Source organism: Heteronotia binoei, chromosome 19 (genome assembly GCF_032191835.1).
Source record: "Heteronotia binoei isolate CCM8104 ecotype False Entrance Well chromosome 19, APGP_CSIRO_Hbin_v1, whole genome shotgun sequence".
NCBI classification, from domain to species: domain Eukaryota; kingdom Metazoa; phylum Chordata; class Lepidosauria; order Squamata; family Gekkonidae; genus Heteronotia; species Heteronotia binoei.
Genome location: NC_083241.1, coordinates 39,018,031 through 39,038,819, shown reverse-complemented (window position 1 = coordinate 39,038,819; position 20,789 = coordinate 39,018,031). Strand labels below are relative to the sequence as shown.

At 48.9% G+C, this 20,789-nt stretch overlaps 1 protein-coding gene across 1 annotated transcript in view; it reads right to left on the bottom strand.

The window, feature by feature from the left end:
• Positions 1-20,789, bottom strand: part of ACSBG1 (acyl-CoA synthetase bubblegum family member 1) — a 37,389-nt gene that overhangs the window by 5,895 nt on the left and 10,705 nt on the right. Inside the window, exons 4-11 of the mRNA XM_060259993.1 lie at positions 20,683-20,771; positions 19,230-19,350; positions 16,242-16,322; positions 14,361-14,510; positions 8,890-9,066; positions 7,530-7,711; positions 6,136-6,366; positions 4,710-4,927 (exon numbers count right to left, since the gene is read on the bottom strand). Of these exons, the coding sequence (XP_060115976.1) occupies positions 4,710-4,927; positions 6,136-6,366; positions 7,530-7,711; positions 8,890-9,066; positions 14,361-14,510; positions 16,242-16,322; positions 19,230-19,350; positions 20,683-20,771 (1,249 nt within the window). The remainder of the gene's footprint in view (positions 1-4,709; positions 4,928-6,135; positions 6,367-7,529; positions 7,712-8,889; positions 9,067-14,360; positions 14,511-16,241; positions 16,323-19,229; positions 19,351-20,682; positions 20,772-20,789) is intronic.

Sequence of the window (20,789 nt, the reverse complement as noted above, 5' to 3'; positions counted from 1 at the left end):
ATTCTTGGAACTCTCTGTTTGGGGCAAGTGATGCTCTGTATTCTTGGTGCTTGGGGGGGCACAGTGGGAGAGCTTCTAGTGTCCTGGCCCCACTGATGAACCTCCTGATGGCACCTGGTTTTTTTGGCCACTGTGTGACACAGAGTGTTGGACTGGATGGGCCACTGGCCTGATCCAACACAGCTTCTCTTATGTTCTTCTGTGACGCAGAGTGTTGGACTGAATGGGCCATTGGCCTGATCCAACAGGGCTTCTCTTATGTTCTTATGAGACACAGAGTGTTGGACTGGATGGGCCATTGGCCTGATCCAACATGGCTTCTCTTACGTTCTTATGTGACACAGAGTGTTGGACTGGATGGGCCACTGGCCTGATCCAACACAGCTTCTCTTATGTTCTTCTGTGACGCAGAGTGTTGGACTGAATGGGCCATTGGCCTGATCCAACAGGGCTTCTCTTATGTTCTTATGAGACACAGAGTGTTGGACCGGATGGGCCACTGGCCTGATCCAACATGGCTTGTATTATGTTCTTATGTGTGACACAGAGCATTGGACTGGATGGGCCATTGGGCTGATCCAACATGGCTTCTCTTATGTTCTTATGAGACACAGAGTGTTGGACTGGATGGGCCATTGGCCTGATCCAACAGGGCTTCTCTTATGTTCTTATGAGACACAGAGTGTTGGACTGGATGGGCCACTGGCCTGATCCAACAGGGCTTCTCTTACGTTCTCATGTGACACAGAGTGTTGGACTGGATGGGCCATTGGCCTGATCCAACAGGGCTTCTCTTACGTTCTTATGAGACACAGAGTGTTGGACTGGATGGGCCATTGGCCTGATCCAACATGGCTTCTCTTACGTTCTTATGTGACACAGAGTGTTGGACTGGATGGGCCACTGGCCTGATCCAACAGGGCTTCTCTTACGGTCTCATGAGACACAGAGTGTTGGACTGGATGAACCATTGGCCTGATCCAACAGGGCTTCTCTTATGTTCTTATGAGACACAGAGTGTTGGACTGGATGGGCCATTGGCCTGATCCAACATGGCTTCTCTTACGTTCTTATGTGACACAGAGTGTTGGACTGGATGGGCCACTGGCCTGATCCAACAGGGCTTCTCTTACGGTCTCATGAGACACAGAGTGTTGGACTGGATGGGTCACTGGCCTGATCCAACAGGGCTTCTCTTACGTTCTCATGTGACACAGAGTGTTGGACTGGAGGGGCCATTGGCCTGATCCAACATGGCTTCTCTTATGTTCTTCTGTGACACAGAGTGTTGGACTGGAGGGACCACTGGCCTGATCCAGCAGGGCTTCTCTTACGTTCTTATGTGACGCAGAGTGTTGGACTAGATGGGCCACTGGCCTGATCCAACAGGGCTTCTCTTATGTTCTTATGTGACACAGAGTGTTGGACTAGATGGGCCACTGGCCTGATCCAACATGGCTTCTCTTATGTTCTTCTGTGACACAGAGTGTTGGACTGGGTGGGCCACTGGCCTGATCCAACATGGCTTCTCTTATGTTCTTAAGTGACACAGAGTGTTGGACCGGATGGGCCACTGGCCTGATCCAACATGGCTTGTATTATGTTCTTATGTGTGACACAGAGCATTGGACTGGATGGGCCATTGGGCTGATCCAACATGGCTTCTCTTATGTTCTTATGAGACACAGAGTGTTGGACTGGATGGGCCATTGGCCTGATCCAACAGGGCTTCTCTTATGTTCTTATGAGACACAGAGTGTTGGACTGGATGGGCCACTGGCCTGATCCAACAGGGCTTCTCTTACGTTCTCATGTGACACAGAGTGTTGGACTGGATGGGCCATTGGCCTGATCCAACAGGGCTTCTCTTACGTTCTTATGAGACACAGAGTGTTGGACTGGATGGGCCATTGGCCTGATCCAACATGGCTTCTCTTACGTTCTTATGTGACACAGAGTGTTGGACTGGATGGGCCACTGGCCTGATCCAACAGGGCTTCTCTTACGGTCTCATGAGACACAGAGTGTTGGACTGGATGGGCCATTGGCCTGATCCAACAGGGCTTCTCTTATGTTCTTATGAGACACAGAGTGTTGGACTGGATGGGCCACTGGCCTGATCCAACAGGGCTTCTCTTACGTTCTCATGTGACACAGAGTGTTGGACTGGAGGGGCCATTGGCCTGATCCAACAGGGCTTCTCTTATGTTCTTATGAGACACAGAGTGTTGGACTGGATGGGCCATTGGCCTGATCCAACAGGGCTTCTCTTATGTTCTTATGAGACACAGAGTGTTGGACTGGATGGGCCATTGGCCTGATCCAACATGGCTTCTCTTATGTTCTTCTGTGACACAGAGTGTTGGACTGGAGGGACCACTGGCCTGATCCAGCAGGGCTTCTCTTACGTTCTTATGTGACGTAGAGTGTTGGACTAGATGGGCCACTGGCCTGATCCAACAGGGCTTCTCTTATGTTCTTATGTGACACAGAGTGTTGGACTAGATGGGCCACTGGCCTGATCCAACATGGCTTCTCTTATGTTCTTCTGTGACACAGAGTGTTGGACTGGGTGGGCCACTGGCCTGATCCAACATGGCTTCTCTTATGTTCTTAAGTGACACAGAGTGTTGGACCGGATGGGCCACTGGCCTGATCCAACATGGCTTCTCTTATGTTCTTATGTGTGACACAGAGCATTGGACTGGATGGGCCATTGGGCTGATCCAACATGGCTTCTCTTATGTTCTTAAGTGACACAGAGTGTTGGACCGGATGGGCCACTGGCCTGATCCAACATGGCTTCTCTTATGTTCTTATGTGTGACACAGAGCATTGGACTGGATGGGCCATTGGCCTGATCCAACATGGCTTCTCTGTTGTTGTTGTTTAGCACCGTGAGGGACCAACAAGATTTTCTGAGTATGTACTTTTGAGGATCGAAGCTGTCTTTGCCAAATGGGAAATCTGCTATGGTACACATAAAGCCCACCACAAAGTTCTCAAGCTCTGGATCTGATTCAGTCTTATACACCAGCCTCCCCCACCCCCTTGTTCTGCCAGACACCTCCTGCTAATAATACCAAGCTTGAAAGACCAGGGGTTTGACTGTGTATCTGTCAGGATCGGCTCTGTCGACACCGGCTCTCAGATAGCCTCACTCTGAAAGGCCTGGCGTTGGTTTTGATCTTGCCTCACTGGCAGACAATGCAGGATCGCGGCGATGGAATGAGCCGGGCCAAATCGGGTTGGATCAGCTGCTCTGGGGCATCAATATCTTTTTTTAAAAATTGGAATGAACAGACAGGGACGGGCCAGGCAAGGCGAAGCCGTTGGATTCAAAGGTAATTATAGCCCTTGGTGGAATCCAACAAGGCACCGGGAGGTCGCCCTGAGCCCTTTGGGCAGCAAACAAACTGGCCCTTGCCACTTCCAGAATACTGGGATTCCCCCCCCTCCCAATGTGGGTAATAAATAGGATTGCCAACCTCCTATTGGGGCCTGGAAATTTCCTGATATTATAATTGATCTCCAGGCGCCCCCCAAAAGTTCCTTTAGTGAAAACAGTTGCTCTGGAGGGCGGACTCTATGGTATTATACCCTGCTGAAATTAGGGCTGCAAAGCCCCCAGTCCAGGCAGGAGTTCCCCCGTCCGGGAGGTTCCTAACCCGCCGGCCCACATTGGGCCAACGTGGGGGACTTCCCCCGACATCACCAGTGCAATGACATCACCCAGAAGTGACATCATTGCACCAGTGATGTTGCGCGGCAGCCATTCTAGGCGTTTCCAGGAAAACTCTATGGTTTTTTCCGGACGCTCTAGCCATTTGGGAGGGAAACCTCTATGGTACAATAGAGTACCATAGCCCCACAGCTCCCTAAGAGAGCCAGTTTGGTGTAGTGGTTAAGTGTGTGGACTCTTATCTGGGAGAACGGGGTTTGATTCCCCACTCCTCCACTTGCACCTGCTGGAATGGCCTTGGGTCAGCCATAGCTCTGGCAGAAGTTGTCCTTGAAAGGGCAGCTGCTGTGAGAGCCCTCTCCAGCCCCACCCACCTCACAGGGCGTTTATTGTGGGGAAGGAAGGGAAAGGAGATTGTGAGCCACTCTGAGACTCTTCGGAGTGGAGGGCGGGATATAAATCCAATATCTTCTTCTTCCAATATCTTCCTAAGCCCCACAACAGACACCCTGTGAGGCAGGTGGGGCTAAGGGAGCTCTGAGAGAAGAAAGTCCCCCGCCGGAGGCTGTGAGGGACTTGGCAGCCCTAGGTGAAATCCTGCCCTTCCCCAAACCCCACCCTCTCCCGGCTTTGGCCTAAAATCTCCAGGTGTTTCCCGACCCAGAGCTGGGAGCGGGGGGGAGGAGGAGCTGGTTGGATTTATACCCTGCCCTTCACTCAGGGTTTTGGAATGGCTTACAATCTGCTTTCCCTTCCCCTCCCCACAACAGATACCCTGTGAAGCAGGTGGGGCTGAGGGAGCTCTGAGAGAAACTGCTCTCGAGAGAACAGCTCTGACAGAGTTGTGACTGATCCAAGGTCACACCAGCAGCTGCATGTCAAGGAGCAGTGGGTCTGAAAGGTGTCCTTGGACTCAAAATTTGTTCTGCTGTTTCTGACCTAATTGCTTGCAACCCTATCTCCCCAGGGGGAAGTGGCAACTCTAAAAGCTAAAAGAGAGAGTGACCGGCCCTGTAGTACCAGATACCTTTGATTCTTCCGGTGATGTAGAGGAAGCCATCTTTGTCCAGCTTCCCGAGGTCTCCGGAGTGCAGCCAGCCGTCTTCGTCGATGGCCTCCTTGGTTTTATCCTCCATGTTCAAATACCCCATGAAGACCGTCCGCCCCCAAAAGCAGATCTCTCCGTTGCCTTCGGCATCCTCGTTCGCCAGCTTCACTTTGCAGCCGGTGACTGCTTTGCCACAACTGAAAAGGGAAGTTTGAAAAGTTGATCATGTGCAAAAGCGGGGGGGGGGGGGGGGGGTCGGGACTTTCCAAGGGTAATAGAAGGGAAGCGGAAGATGTCTCCCCTCCCCAAATGAGACGCAATGCCCATCTTGGCCAAAAGGAGCCCACATGACAGACACAAAGAGAATGGGATGGCCATTATCTTATCCTGGAGGACTCTGGGAATTAGGGCTGCCAACCTCCAGGTCGGGGCTGGAGATCTCCTGCCGTTACAACTGATCTCTCCAGGTGACAGGGATCAGCTCCCCTGGAGAAAATGGCTGCTTTCAAAAGTGGACTCTATGACATTGTGCCCCATTGAAGTTTCTCTTCTCCCTAAACCTTTCCTCCTCGGACTCTTCCCCCCACTCCCCAAATAATCTCCAACCCGAACTCACAGCCTTGTAGTTCAGTGGGGAAGCCAGGGCTAAAAGGCCAAAGCATCATGACGCTGACTGATCCCACCAGACCCATTGGCAGATAGGGTTGCCAATCCCCAGGTGGGGGCAGGAAATCCCCTGGTTGGGAAACCCCCTCCCCACTTCAGGGTCATCGGAAAGTGGGGGGAGGGGAAAATGTCTGTTGGGCACTCCATTATTCCCTATGGAGACCGATTCCCATAGGGTATAATGAATTCTCATGGTGTATAATGGAGAATTGGTCCATGGGGATCTGGGGGGGGCTGGGTTCTTTTAGGTAGCGGCACCACATTTGCAGCATAGCATCCAATGCCTCTCCCCAAAATATCCTTCAACTTTCAAAAAGATTGGACCAAGGGGTCCAATTCTATGAGCCCCATAAGAAGGTGCCCCTATCCTTCATTATTTCCAATGGAGGGAAGGCGTTTAAAAGGTGTGTGGTCCCTTTAAATGTGATGGCCAGAACTCCCTTTGGAGTTCGGTCATGCTTGTCACAACCTTGCTCCTGGCTCCACCCCCAAAGTCTCCTGGATAAATCCCCAGATATTTCTTGAGTTGGACCTGGCAACTAAATAAAGACCGATGTTGGAATTGTATCTCTCAACCGGTGAGTTTGGGCAACACTCATTCCCAAAATAGCTGGATCCCAGAAACGGTGCTAACTCGAGGAAAGAGGCTGCACACTATACAAACAACTTTGTTTCTCAATCGCCTATTCTTCCACTTGGGTTTTCGTCCCATGAGGCCGCAAAAAGCTCTGGAGTTTACCTGTGACGCCGGTAGACGTACGGCCCGGACATGCAGTGGGGACCAGTGGTTTCGCTCATCCCATACGCTTCGTACAAGGGAATGTTCAAGCCCAGGAAGAAGCGCATCACTTCCGCAGGCAGGGGAGCCGCTCCGGAGAAATGCTTCTGGCACTGAGAAAATCCCAAAGCGTGGCGGATCTTGGCCAGTACCAAACGGTCCGCCAATCTCATTCGAAAGGGCTTTAAATCACTAATTTTTAAAAAAATAAACAAAACACCAAAGGGAAGCTACGTCAGCTGTTCATCAGAGATACAGAAAAGCTGCCAGATCCTATGGGGGTTGTGGGTGCTCCTCTCTGCATTAGGCTTCCCAACCCTCCCGCTCTGGCAAGAGACCCCTGGGTTCGCAGCCTCATCTCCCGCTCTTCAAAAATTGGGAAGAGGGGGGGGGAGAACATACCTGTAGGCTTCATGTTATTATAGAGCTCCTGAGCCGTTTGTAAAATGTATGCCCCTTTAAGGCTGGGCAGGAAGCAGGAAGGGCTTGGGAGAACGGCCCCTCCCTTTCTTTTGCTTTCGTTTTCACAGCAAGAGTTCTCCGGAAGAAGATCTGGTAAGTATTTGTGTGTGAGAGAGAGGGAGGGGGCAGGGGATTCCCTGGTTTGGAGGCCCTCCCCCCTTTAGAAAGCGTGGGGGGGAGGGAAATGTCTACTGGGCACTCTATTATTCCCTATGGAGAACGATTCCCATAGGGAATAATAGGGAATTCATCCGTGGGTATTGGGGGCTCTGGGGGGGTCTATTTTTTGAGGTAGAGGCACCAAATTTTTAGTATAGCATCTAGTGCCTCTCCCCAAAATACCCCCCCCAAGTTTCAAAACGATTGGACCAGAGGGTCCAATTCTATGAGCCCCAAAAGATGGTGCCCCTATCCTTCATTATTTCCTATGGAAGAAAGGCATTTTAAAAGGTGTGCTGTCCCTTTAAATGTGATGGCCAGAACTCCCTTGGAGTTCAATTATGCTTGTCACATCCTTGTTCTTGGCTCCACCCCCCAATGTCTCCTGGCTCCACCCCCAAATTCTCCTGGCTCCGTCCCCAAAGTCCCCAGATTTTTCTCTAATTGGACTTGGCAACCCTACTCTGCATCCACCCCCATCTGCCAGGTAGATAGCATAGGATCCATCTCTATCGCTTGCCCTGCACTATCTGATACCTTTCTCTGGAATGAAATAGATATTTGTTTTGTGTCAACCCGAAACAGTGGCTCTGTGCAACTCTGCGACCACACGATGAACATTGTCAGTATCAGTACAAGCACTGTCGTGTTAAAACCTTGTGCACTCTGCTAACTAAAGAAGGACCTGGGCCTACTGGAACCAGTACCCTTCCCAGCAGATTTCCCGCACGTACCTATTAGAGCCGCTCAGGTTTCTTTCCAGGCTGACCGACATGGCCCAGGAGAGCATTTTCTTCTTCAGGAAACCTGACTGCAAAGAGACGTCTTTGATTTTCTCCATGATTTTCTCCCACACTCGGGGGACTCCCATATGAGACGTGGGCAGGGATTCTTTCAGGATGTCCACCAAGCCCCCCTGCAAAGACCGAGGACAAGTTCCAAAAGGCAGGAGATCATCTGAAGTCTTAAGCTCAAACCTAAGCCTTTCCTCCTCAGACTCTTCTGAGGCTTTCTTTTACTGCCTCTATTTTAACTCGGCCAGTCGGAAATTGCATACTGGTTAGGGCGATACCCCGACAACTCCACCAGGGCTTCCCCATGAAATGTGAGGTCTTTATGCTGCATATGCACTTACTTCTACCAGAGGACCTCAAACTTTTTGAGCCTGTGGGCATCTTTAGTATTCTGATACAGTGTGGTGGGCACAAGCACAAAATGGCAGCCACAAAATGGCTGCCACAACTTCTGACACAGTGTGGTGGGCACAGCCACAAAATGGTGGCCACAAAATGGCTGCCACAACTTCCCTTCAGTCACTTTGGTGTAGTGGTTAAGTGTGTGGACTCTCATCTGGGAGAACTGGGTTTGATTCCCCACTTCTCCACTTGCACCTGCTGGCATGGCCTTGGGTCAGCCATAGCTCTGGCAGAGGTTGTCCTTGAAAGGGCAGCTGCTATGAGAGCCCTCTCCAGCCCCACCCATCTCACAGGGTGTCTGTTGTGGGGGAGGAAAGTAAAGGAGATTGTGAGCCGCTCTGAGACTCTTCGGAGTGGAGGGCGGGATATAAATCCAATATCTTCTACTTCACACATTGAATATTTTGTGCTCTGGTGGCAATCAGAAGTCTTGCTGGGCAAAAGCCCCGCCTGCCTCCTCAGACTTAATAAAACACTTGGAGGACCCCAGGAAAAGTGTCAGTGAGCATCATGGTTCTCATGGGCAACTCGTTGGGGGCTTGTGTTCTGCAGCGCATCTCCCACAACATCTTCCCCCAAAGTGTTTGAGGGAAAACTCCCCTTGAGGTCCACATCAGAAGGAGAAGGAGGAGACTGGATTTACATCCTGCCTCTCACTCAAAGTCTCAGAGAGGATTATGGCCTCCTTCCCTTCTTCTCCCCTGTGAGGTAGGTGGGGCTGAGAGAGCTCTGAGAGAACTGCTCTTGAGAGTTCTAAGAGAACTGTGATTGACCCAAGGTCACCCAGCAGCTGCAGGTGGAGGAGTGGGGAATCAAACCCAGTGCTCTCAGATTAGAGTTCATGCTCTTAACCACTGTACCAAACTGGCTCTACCGGCTTAAGCGCTACCCCAAAGACCTTCAAGGCGTCAGGCTCCGCAAAGTAGACTTGCTCTCCCCACTTGATTCCCGTCCAGAGGTCATAGATCTGGGCTGCGATGTGGCTGAGAGGGAGGTAGCTGACGATCGTCTCCTGCTGGATTTCGGCAGGCTGCATGTCACCGGCTCGACTGGCATGCGCGGAGGTCCACGTTATCTGAACGGACGAATGCACAGAAGTGAAGCGCAGGAGCGAGCCCGCTCCCTTCAAAAAGGAAAGCAGGAGCCGTGAACCACCACGGCTTGAATCACAAGCCCTAAGAAAGCTCAAACCCTTTCTGCTGCATTCTGGGAAGTCATGCTGTAGTGTGCATGCATGAATAACCAAGGCTACTTTAGGCACATCTCTTCTGGAAAACACAATCTCAGGAATAATGTTTCAACAACCCTGGACTTCCTTGGTGGTCTCCCATCCAAATACTAGCCAAATACTAACTTCCTTGGTGGTCTCCCATCCAAATACTAACTTCCTTGGTGGTCTCCCATCCAAATACTAACTTCCTTGGTGGTCTTCCATCCAAATACTAGCCAAATACTAACTTCCTTGGTTGTCTCCCATCCAAATACTAACCAAATACTAACTTCCTTGGTGGTCTCCCATCCAAATACTAACCAAATACTAACTTCCTTGGTGGTCTCCCATCCAAATACTAACCAAATACTAACTTCCTTGGTGGTCTCCCATCCAAATAGTAACTTCCTTGGTGGTCTCCCATCCAAATACTAACTTCCTTGGTGGTCTTCCATCCAAATACTAACCAAATACTAACTTCCTTGGTGGTCTCCCATCCAAATACTAACCAAATACTAACTTCCTTGGTGGTCTCCCATCCAAATACTAACTTCCTTGGTGGTCTCCCATCCAAATACTAACCAAATACTAACTTCCTTGGTGGTCTCCCATCCAAATACTAACCAAATACTAACTTCCTTGGTGGTCTCCCATCCAAATACTAGCCAAATACTAACTTCCTTGGTGGTCTCCCATCCAAATACTAACCAAATACTAACTTCCTTGGTGGTCTCCCATCCAAATACTAACCAAATACTAACTTCCTTGGTGGTCTCCCATCCAAATACTAACCAAATACTAACTTCCTTGGTGGTCTCCCATCCAAATACTAACCAAATACTAACTTCCTTGGTGGTCTTCCATCCAAATACTAACCAAATACTAACTTCCTTGGTGGTCTCCCATCCAAATACTAACCAAATACTAACTTCCTTGGTGGTCTCCCATCCAAATACTAACTTCCTTGGTTGTCTCCCATCCAAATACTAACTTCCTTGGTGGTCTCCCATCCAAATACTAACCAAATACTAACTTCCTTGGTGGTCTCCCATCCAAATACTAACCAAATACTAACTTTCTTGGTGGTCTCCCATCCAAATAGTAACTTCCTTGGTGGTCTCCCATCCAAATACTAACTTCCTTGGTGGTCTCCCATCCAAATACTAACCAAATACTAACTTCCTTGGTGGTCTCCCATCCAAATACTAACCAAATACTAACTTCCTTGGTGGTCTCCCATCCAAATACTAACCAAATACTAACTTCCTTGGTGGTCTCCCATCCAAATACTAACTTCCTTGGTGGTCTCCCATCCAAATACTAACCAAATACTAACTTCCTTGGTGGTCTCCCATCCAAATACTAACTTCCTTGGAGGTCTCCCATCCAAATACTAGCCAAATACTAACTTCCTTGGTGGTCTCCCATCCAAATACTAACCAAATACTAACTTCCTTGGTGGTCTCCCATCCAAATACTAACTTCCTTGGTGGTCTCCCATCCAAATACTAACCAAATACTAACTTCCTTGGTGGTCTCCCATCCAAATACTAACCAAATACTAACTTCCTTGGTGGTCTCCCATCCAAATACTAACCAAATACTAACTTCCTTGGTGGTCTCCCATCCAAATACTAACTTCCTTGGTGGTCTCCCATCCAAATACTAACCAAATACTAACTTCCTTGGTGGTCTCCCATCAAAATATTAAGCAAATACTAACTTCCTTGGTGGTCTCCCATCCAAATACTAACCAAGGCTGGCCCTGCTTAGCTTCCAAGATGTAATGAGATCAGGCTAGCCTGGGCCACCTAGGTCAGGGCAGACAAACAGAGGTCTTTTGCCCTTGCCTGCTTCTGCATAGCAACTCTGGACTTCCTCAGTGGTCTCCCATTCAAATTCTCTCTCTCTCTCTCTCTCTCTCTCTCTCTCTTTCAGTCTACCTTAACCTACCTTGCAAGGTTTTTGTGAAAATAAAATGGCAGAGGGCAAAACCATGCACGCTGCTCAGATTTCCTTAGAGGAAGAGTAGGATTTCTTACAAATGATCGTGATTGATAAGTGTCATCTGAGGTGCGAGAGGCCAATCGGAACCAGAGGTCAGGTGGGGACAGGAGACCGTGGAGAAGGGAACAGGGCGGAGTGGATTTGCTGTTCCCTGGCCCCTAAACGCGCCTTCCCACGTCATCCCACAGATGCATCAAAGAGCAGACAGCAGGATAAGCATTTGGTGCCACTCAGAACTCAGTCACAGATGAAGGGGAACATCTTTTACTAAAGCGGACCTCAGGACACATGCAGGGAGAGGATATTTTCCAGCATGAGGGCCTCGTTAAAAATAGCCTGCCCGAAAACAAACGCCGAGAATAACTTGGCTGGGCAGAGTCAAAATTCTTCCAGGCCTCTTTGAGAGAGACTCTGACTTTCCATCCAGCACCCTGACTGGGATGGGGGACCAGTTGTTGGGGAGAGTGCCAGCAGAGTTGCCAACTCCAGGCTGGGAAATACCTGTAGATTTGGGGAGGATGGACATGAGGAGGGCATGGTTTGGAGAGGACCATGCCAAAGAGTCTATCCTCCAAACCAGCCATTTTCTCCAGGAGAACTGACCTTTGCAGTTTAGAGACCACCTTTGCAGTTTAGAAAGTGCCTTGACCAAGTCTGATTGGTCCTTTTTTGCTGATTGGTCCCATCCACAAAGAATCTGTCTTTAGCAGTCTCCCCACAACCTCCTCATACATTTCATAATTCTGTTAAGTGAGACTTAGGGTGCGGTCACATGTCATATTAAAAGTGTGTGTGTAGCGCTCAAATTTGAACAGCTGAATATTGATTCGATGCAGGGCCATTCAGACGAGCAACCAAGAATGCGACTCATTCTGTTGTTGAGCGTTCAGACATCCAATACTATCGCGCTCTTTTCTTGGAGCATGTGTGATCAGGTGGTGATTTCTGGGAGGGGGGGGGTCCATTGAACATGCGCCCAACTGTTTGGAGGTGGGAAATCAAACGTTACTTCAGGGGGGGGGGAAGTTTCCAGAAATCCTCCACATTGAAAAAAAGAGATTTTTTTTCCTGTTCTAAATAGTGGGATAACGTTTCTCCCCCCCTCCGATCCTGTGTTGATTGGAAAAGCAGAAGCGTCACTTCAGATTCCCGAATAATCTGGCAATGCGCATGTCTGCTGGGGCTTTTTTTTTTTAAAGGTGGGAGGCAGTATCACGCGTGAGCTGTCCAAACAGGAAAAAGCCGATCTTGTGCCGCTGTTTTGAAAAAGGGCCGGACTTTCTGTGCTGTCAAATTAATGCGCCATTCAGGCGTAGCAAGCCTGGATGACCCCGGATGACGCTCGATTGCCAGACGTGGATGTCTGAACGAACACATTTAATCCGTCAGCCAGACGGAGTTGTGTCGTCACTAATGGTACGTGTGACCGCCCCCTTCATGTTTTCGCTAAAGTTTGAATTTTGCTTTTCGCTTCGGGTAAGTCGTAAAGACAAATATGTAAAACCAGTAAAATATCGCATCTAGTTTGGCCCTTCGTGCAGTGGGCCCAGGAGACATTTGTTGTTCAGTCGCACAGTCAAGTCCAACTCTTTGCGACAGCCGTCCCCTTCTTCTTTTGCCTCCTGTCTTTCCCAGCATCAGGGTCTTCTCCAGTGAGGGCTCCCTTCTCATTGGGTGGTATTAGAGCTTCAGCTTCAGCATCTGACCTTCCAGGAGACATAGGCCTAAATAAATTCTCGTGGAGATGTCTATCAGTGGCTACTACCCATGGTGGCTTAAAGGAACCTCTGGAGGCCACATCAGGGAAAGTTCTCAGCCTTTTTTGCCTTGTTGGCTATCCAGAGGAACTGGTTGGCCACTGTGCGAGACAGGATGCTGGACTAGATGGACCACTGGTCTGATCCAGCAGGGCTTTTCTTATGTTCTTATGAAGCCCTCAGCCTCTATGTCCTGCTGTTGGCCCACCAGAGAAACTAGTTGGAGGCCCCTGTGTGAGACAAGATGCTGGACTAGATGGACCTACTGGTTTGATCCAGCAGGGCTCTTCTGATGTTCTTATGAAGGCCTCAGTCCCTCTGCTGATGGACATCCAGAGCAGTTGGTTGGCCCCTGTGTGAGACTGGATGCTGAACTAGATGGACCACTGGTCTGATCCAGCAGGGCTTTCCTGAAGTTCTTAGATTCTTATGTTCTCTTTCATAATCAAAGTGACAGCACATACCACTTTCTCAAGTGATATGGCCCAAAATGATAGTTTCACCTGACATCCATCCATTTCTTATTGCATACTTTTCTTTGAGCCATGTGTGGATCTGATCTATTGAAAAGAAAGGTCCCCTGTGCAAGCGCCAGTCATTTCCGACTCTGGGGTGACGTTGCTTTCACAACGTTTTCACGGCAGACTTTTGACGGGGTGGTTTGCCACTGCCTTCCCCACTCATCTACGCTTTCCCCCCAGCAAGCTGGGGACACCTTTGACCGACCTTGGAAGGATGAAGGCTGAGTCAACCTCAAGCCGGCTACCTGAAAACCCAGCTTCCGCCAGGGATCGTACTCAGGTCATGAGCAGAGCTTAGGACTGCAGTACTGCAGCTTTAACACTCTGCACCACGGGGCTCTTCCAATTTAAATCTTCTATTTAAAATCCTCTATTTAAAAGCCAAGCATAAAATGTGCAGTATCATTGTGTTTTGGTATCTGGGAATAGAATCATGAAAGGGACCTCCAGGGTCATCTAGCCCAACCCCCTGCACAATGCAGGAAACTCACAAATACCTCCCTCTAAATTCACAGGATCTCATTGATGTCAGATGGCCATCTAGCCTCTGTTTAAAAACCTCCAAGGAAGGAGAGCACACCACCTCCTGAGTAAGCCTATTCCACCGAGGAATCGCTCTAACTGTCAGGAAGTTCTTCCTAATGTTGAGCCAGAAACTCACTTGATTTAATTTCAACTCATTGGTTCTGGTCCTACCTTCTGGGGCCACAGAAAACAATTCCACCATCCTCTATAGGACAGCCCTTCAACAACTTGAAGATGGTGACCCTATCACCTCTCAGCCACCTCCTCTCCAGGCTAAACATGCCCAGCTCCTTCAACCTTTCTTCATAGGACTTGGTCTTCAGACCCCTCACCATCTTCGAATACATACATTATCATGACTCAGCATGGCTCCTTTGGGCTTCCCGGTCGTTCCAGACGTATAGATAAGTACGCAACACTGATTGGGCTTCTGGGAGCTAATAATCGCATCAAGATCTTCGTCCAGAACTTCGTTTCCCAGCGCCATGAATTCGTCCATCTTTTGGAAAGGAAACAGGTGACATAAATAAGATTTGCATCTGGAAAAAAAATTAGTTCTTGCTAAGGTTACCAAAATCTCCAAGCAGGGCTTTTTTGTAGCAGGAACTCCTTTGCTCCACCCCCCTGATGTAGCCAAACCTCCAAGACCTTACAGGGCTCTTCTTACAGGGTCTACTGTAAGCTCTTGAAGAATTGGCTACATCATGGGGGTGCAGCCTAATATGCAAAAGAGTTCCAGCAAAATCTTGTGGGCTGGATCTAAAGTAGCCAAATCTGGGTTGGGAAATACTTGGGAGACAGGACTTTGGGTTTTTTTGTAGCAGGAACTGTAGATTTTTTTGTAGCAGGTCTTGGAGCCCTTTAAGATCACCTACATCAGGGGGGTGGAGCCTAATATGCAAAAGAGTTCCTGCTATTAAAAAAAGCCCTGTCTCCAAGTATTTCCCAACCCAGATTTGGCTACTTTAGATCTAGCCCACAAGGTTGTTTTTTTTTCCAGTTTAGAAAAAAAGACCACCTGGTAGGGATGCCAGCCTCCAGGTGGGACCTGGGGATCCTCCAGAATTATCTCATCTCCAGACTACAGAGTTCCCTGGAGGGTGGAATCTAGTCTCTAGGGCATTGTACCCTATTGAGGTCCCTGTTCTCCCCAAATCTCCAGAGGTTTCCCAGGCTGGAGGTGGCAACCCTACTCCCAACACCAGTGGCTGGGGGGGTGGAAGCCAACCCAACCAAGGGGGTCGTGTAAAACCACACAAACAAAAAGCCAAAGTCCACGCCCGTGTTTGCATCAAGCATTTTTTGTTATAAATGAGTCAGCTTTATTTGTATATGGCTTGATCCGGCGTGGCCCTATTCACACAGCGTGTTGAGTCCGTGTTAAACTGACCCGGTCCTGTTCCGAATATCTTTGTTCCTGATATTATTGATCAGAGTGCCATAGTGCAATTCCAATCACTCCACGGTGAAACCGTCTTCAGCTGTCCACACGACGGCACCGTGCAGTTCTTTGTTTCCCCCATTATTATGCGCATAAGCGCATCATGCACATAAGCGCATTATTATGTGGTTATGCGATTACGCGCATGTCGCTAAGTAGTAAAATATATATATATGGCGACCGTAAACTGGAAGCCTGAAGCTCCTTTTGCTCTGAGACAGCCTTCAGACATAGGGAAGTTGGTTAATATCGCAGCAGAACTATCCAGACGGAGAAAACTACGAGGTGAAACCGGACAACTCAAAAAACACCACAAAGGAGCAGGTAACAAAACAATCTGGTTTGGAGAAGGATTTGGGGGGGGGGCGACAACGATTGACTACCAGGAGGCCGATGTTGCTGTCTGATCAGCCGCTTTTAATCCGGTAGGAAACAGCAGCAACAACCGATTAAACTGTGCGTCTGAACAGGCAGTACAAGTATTTTCATAAAAGGTCCTAGTAAAAGTAAAAGTTCTAATTTTTCCAGCAAATTATTAGCAGTCACAGGCCATGGGCTTCAGCTTTTTGTTTGGCGGGGGGGGGGGGACGGGAACTGCAATCCTAAACACTGGAGACACAATAGAGGGTTAAAAATTAGGCTGCCGGCTGCAGAAAGAGAAGAAATCAGGCAGGGATCCAGATATCAATTTCATCTGTGTCATAGCTCTTCTTGGGGGTGGGGGCGGGGGGAGAACTGATCAATTTTTTTAAAAAAAGCAATTAACACGATGCTTTCATTTGTACCCACCGCATAGAGATTGGGACGTTTTTCCGCCACGGGATCCCTATACATCACAACGGCTTTCAAGTGCGGCAGGCGATGCCAGATCTGTGGAGCCAATGACAAATAAGGTATAATTTTGTTGGATTTTCAGACATCTTTAATGGCTCGAGCTAGATTTCAATCCCATAGAATCTTAAGAGACCACGAAGCTTTCCGGGTTATTTGCATTCGTCTCTAACAATGGTCTCTATGGAGCAGAGGTTCATCAGTGGCTATTAACCACAGTATATATATGTGTGTGTGTATATATATATATGTATGTGTGTGTGTGTATATATATACACACACACATATATTGGCCACTGTGTGACACAGAGTGTTGGACTGGATGGGCCATTGGTCTGATCCAACATGGCTTCTCTTATGTTCTTATGTCTGGGGCAAGTGATGCTCTGTATTCTTGGTGCTTGGGGGGGCACAGTGGGAAGGCTTCTAGTGTCCTGGCCCCGCTGATGGACCTCCTGATGGCACTTGGGGTTTTTTGGCCACTGTGTGACACAGAGTGTTGGACTGGATGGGCCATTGGCCTGATCCAACATGGCTTCTCTTATGTTCTTATGTGACACAGAGCGTTGGACTGGATGGGCCATTGGTCTGATCCAACATGGCTTCTCTTATGTTCTTATGTCTGGGGCAAGTGATGCTCTGTATTGTTGGTGCTTGGGGGGGCACAGTGGGAAGGCTTCTAGTGTCCTCGCCCCGCTGATGGACCTCCTGATGGCACTTGGGATTTTTTGGCCACTGTGTGACACAGAGTGTTGGACTGGATGGGCCATTGGCCTGATCCAACATGGCTTCTCTTATGTTCTTATGTGACACAGAGCATTGGACTGGATGGGCCATTGGTCTGATCCAACATGGCTTCTCTTATGTTCTTATGTCTGGGGCAAGTGATGCTCTGTATTCTTGGTGCTTGGGGGGGCACAGTGGGAAGGCTTCTAGTGTTCTGGCCCCACTGATGGACTTCCTGATGGCACTTGGGGTTTTTTGGCCACTGTGTGACACAGAGTGTTAGACTGGATGGGCCATTGGTCTGATCCAACATGGCTTCTCTTGTTCTTATGTCTCTATGGTGCTACAAGATTTGAATCTAACTGCTCTGCTTCAGGCTAACATGGCTACCCTTCTGGAGAAGTGAGCAGCGACTCCCGAAAGTTCCTCCCCTGCCACAAATGGTGTTAGTCTTCAAGGTGTGACTAGACTCTTGGTCTTGTCTACTGCTTATGTTCTTGGTGGTCTCCTATCAAAGGCCGGCCCTGCCACTTAGAGTTGCCAATCTCCAGGTGGGTCAAACTCAACAGGAAACCACAGCAATAGATAATTACAAACTATGAACCCAACGCTATGAGTGATACAATTCACATACTTCCAACATTTATTCATACACACGACCCTTATCATTCTTCTAATTTCATTATATTGTGATATTTCAACATCGCTTATAGCCCATTTCACTTCCACAAAATGAATAATTCGCTGTTCAACCGGTGCGGCGACACAAGAATCGACGGAGCCGTGTCGCCGCACCGGTTGAACAGCGGACTGCTGCCTGAAAGAATTTATGGATGGTACTACCTGCGGTTGGACGTTTACTTGAAAGCAGGACTCAGTGCCTTTTGTTTATTTCAGGCCTCCAGGATTAGATTATTCATTTTGTGGAAGTGAAATGGATTATAAGCCATGTTGAAATATCACAATATAATGACAATGAGAATAATGATACGGGTTGTGTGTATGAATAAATGTCGGAATGGAAGTCTTTGAATTGTATCACTCACAGCATTGGGTTCATAGTTTGTAATCTCCGAGTGGGGGCAGGGGATCCCTCAGTTTGGAGGCCCTCCCCCCACTTCAGGGTCATCAGAAAGTTGCAGGGGGAGGGAAATGTCTGCTGGGCACTCCATTATTCCCTATGGAGACCGATTCCCATACGGTATAATGGAGAATTGATCCATGGATATCTGGGGCTCTAGGAAGTCTGTTGTTTTTTTTATGTAGAGGCACCAAATTGTCAGTTTGGTGTAGTGGTTAAGTGTGTGGACTCTTATCTGGAAGAACCGGGTTTGATTCCCCACTCCTCCACTTGCACCTGCTGGATTTGCCTTGGGTTCACCATTAGCTCTGGCAGAGGTTGCCCTTGAAAGGGCAGCTGCTGTGAGAGCCCTCTCCAGCCCCACCCACCTCACAGGATGTCTGTTGTGGGGTGAGAAGATACAGGAGATTGTAAGCCGCTCTGAGTCTCTGATTCAGAGAGAAGGGCGGGGTATAAATCTGCAATTCTTCTTCTTCAGCATAGCATCCAATGCCTCTCCTAAAAATACGCTCCAAGTTTCAAAAAGATTGGACCAGGGGGTCCAATTCTATGAGCCCCCAAAGAAGGTACCCCTATCCTTCATTATTTCCAATGGAGGGAAGGCATTTAAAAGATGTGCGGTCCCTTAAATGTGATGGCCACATTCCCTTTGGAGTTCAGTTATGCTTGTCACACCCTTATTCCTGGCTCCAACCTCAATGTCTCCTGGCTCCACCCCAAAATCCCCAGGTATTTCTTGAATTGGACCTGGCAACCCTACTGCCACTAGGTGATCGCCTAGGGCGCAGGTCTCCTGGGGGTACCAAATTGGGCACCCCTGTGTGACTCGGTGACGTTATCAGTTCGGGGGGGGGGCACGCCAGAAGTTCGCCTTGCCTAGGGGGCCAGACAGTCTACGGCCAACCCTGCCTCTATCCAAATACTGACCAGGGGCCAACCTTATTTAGCTTTCAAGATCTGATGAGATCAGGCTAGCGGAAGCTGTCCAGGTCAGGGCTCGTATTCCCCCCCAAAAAAGAACTTTGGGAAATGGAGTTTGAAGAAGCAGCTGCAGGGATTCTAAGCCGGAACATCTGCAGTAACTTCGACCTCCGCAAAACGGATGTCCGGTATTTTTGACAACCACAAACGTCTCCCACCTGCAATATTTTGTCCAGCTGTTTCTGGGTGTCCACCACGATGATGTTCGCGCGGCAGTCGTGAGCAATGTAGTGGCAGGCGTCTGGAGAATTGGTCGTGTAGATTCCTGTCACTATTCCACTGGGGAGGCCCGGGGGGGCGGGAGGAGAAAGATTTTTTAAAGGCAAAAAAAGGCTTCATCGTTTAAAACACTCTCTCTTCTGACCTTAACTTTATTTTCTTTCTCAGTTAAACCACTGATACACCTGGAGATCTCCTGCTGTTACAGTCAATCCCTAGATTCATAGACCAATTCCCCTGGAGAAAATGGCTGCTTTGGAAAATCTCTCTGGAATGATACAATGCCGTCACTTCCCCAAGCCCCGCCTTCCCAGGGCTCCATACCCCCAAATCTCCAGTTATTTCCTACCCAGAGCGAGCAACTTTATTGACCAGTTTATTGACCACAAGTTGGGCCCAAAGGTGAAAACATCCCTCTGTCGTTGCCTCCCACCCCCAGTGACTTATATTCAAAGTTACACTGCTCCTGAACATGGAAGTTCCATTTTTTTGCTATCAGTGGGAATGGCCGTTGATAGGCCTGTTCTCCGGGAACTCTGACAGATATTCAAGGGAGTGGATAGCTATAGATCTTGTTGCAGTGAGTTCCACAAATTAACAACAGGCTGTGTGAAGATGTACGGACTTCTGCCTGTCCCCCTGCCCAGGGCTTTTGTATCAGGAACTCCTTTGCATATTAGGCCACGCACCCCCTGATGTAGCCAATCCTCCAAGAGCTTACAGGGTTCTTTTTACAGGGCCCACTGTAAGCTCCAGGAGGATTGGCTACATCAGGGGTGTGTGGCCTAATAGGCAAAGGAGCTCCTGCTACAAAAAAAAAAGCCCTACTGCTGCCCAACCCTTTTATTGAGTGTCCCTGAGAAGGATGGGGTTTGGAGAGGGGTGGAATTTCAACGGGTATTAATGGCATACAGTCCACCTTCCAAAGCAGCTGTTTTCTCCTGGGGAACTGATCTCCGTTGCCTGGAGATCTCCAGCCACCACATGGAGGTTGGCAATGGCAAACCTAACTATGGGAAAGGGAGAAAAATTTCTCTCAACCCTTTTCCCTTCCTTCATCTGCTACCTTCCAGACTCTTCTATCCGCCCTTCTCTTCTCTAGCAAAGCAATTCAGCCAATGAGGTTCTCAGGATCTGAACAGCCTGGCCAATAGCGGTCAGGGTCTGTCTGCCCTGCCCTTCTGTGACATCAGGGCAGCTCAACCAATCCCAGCCAAAGGCCTCATATCCACACTCGTAAAATCCTTTCGTTCGTTAAGCATTTGACATGCTCAAAAGCTTGAAGGAGGAGAGAATGTGAACAGGGGGTGCTTTTCTGCCCGTTACTGCAACAGGAAAAAGACTCAAACAAAAGTCAACTAGGAACAAGACAGTAGCAAGTCCAGACCTTACCCGGCAAAAACGGCTCCCACCGCCAAGATGAACCACTCTGCAGAATTGAACCCAAGTATGGCCACGCCGTGGAACCGTTCAAGGCCGATCTGCAAAGAAGGAGAATC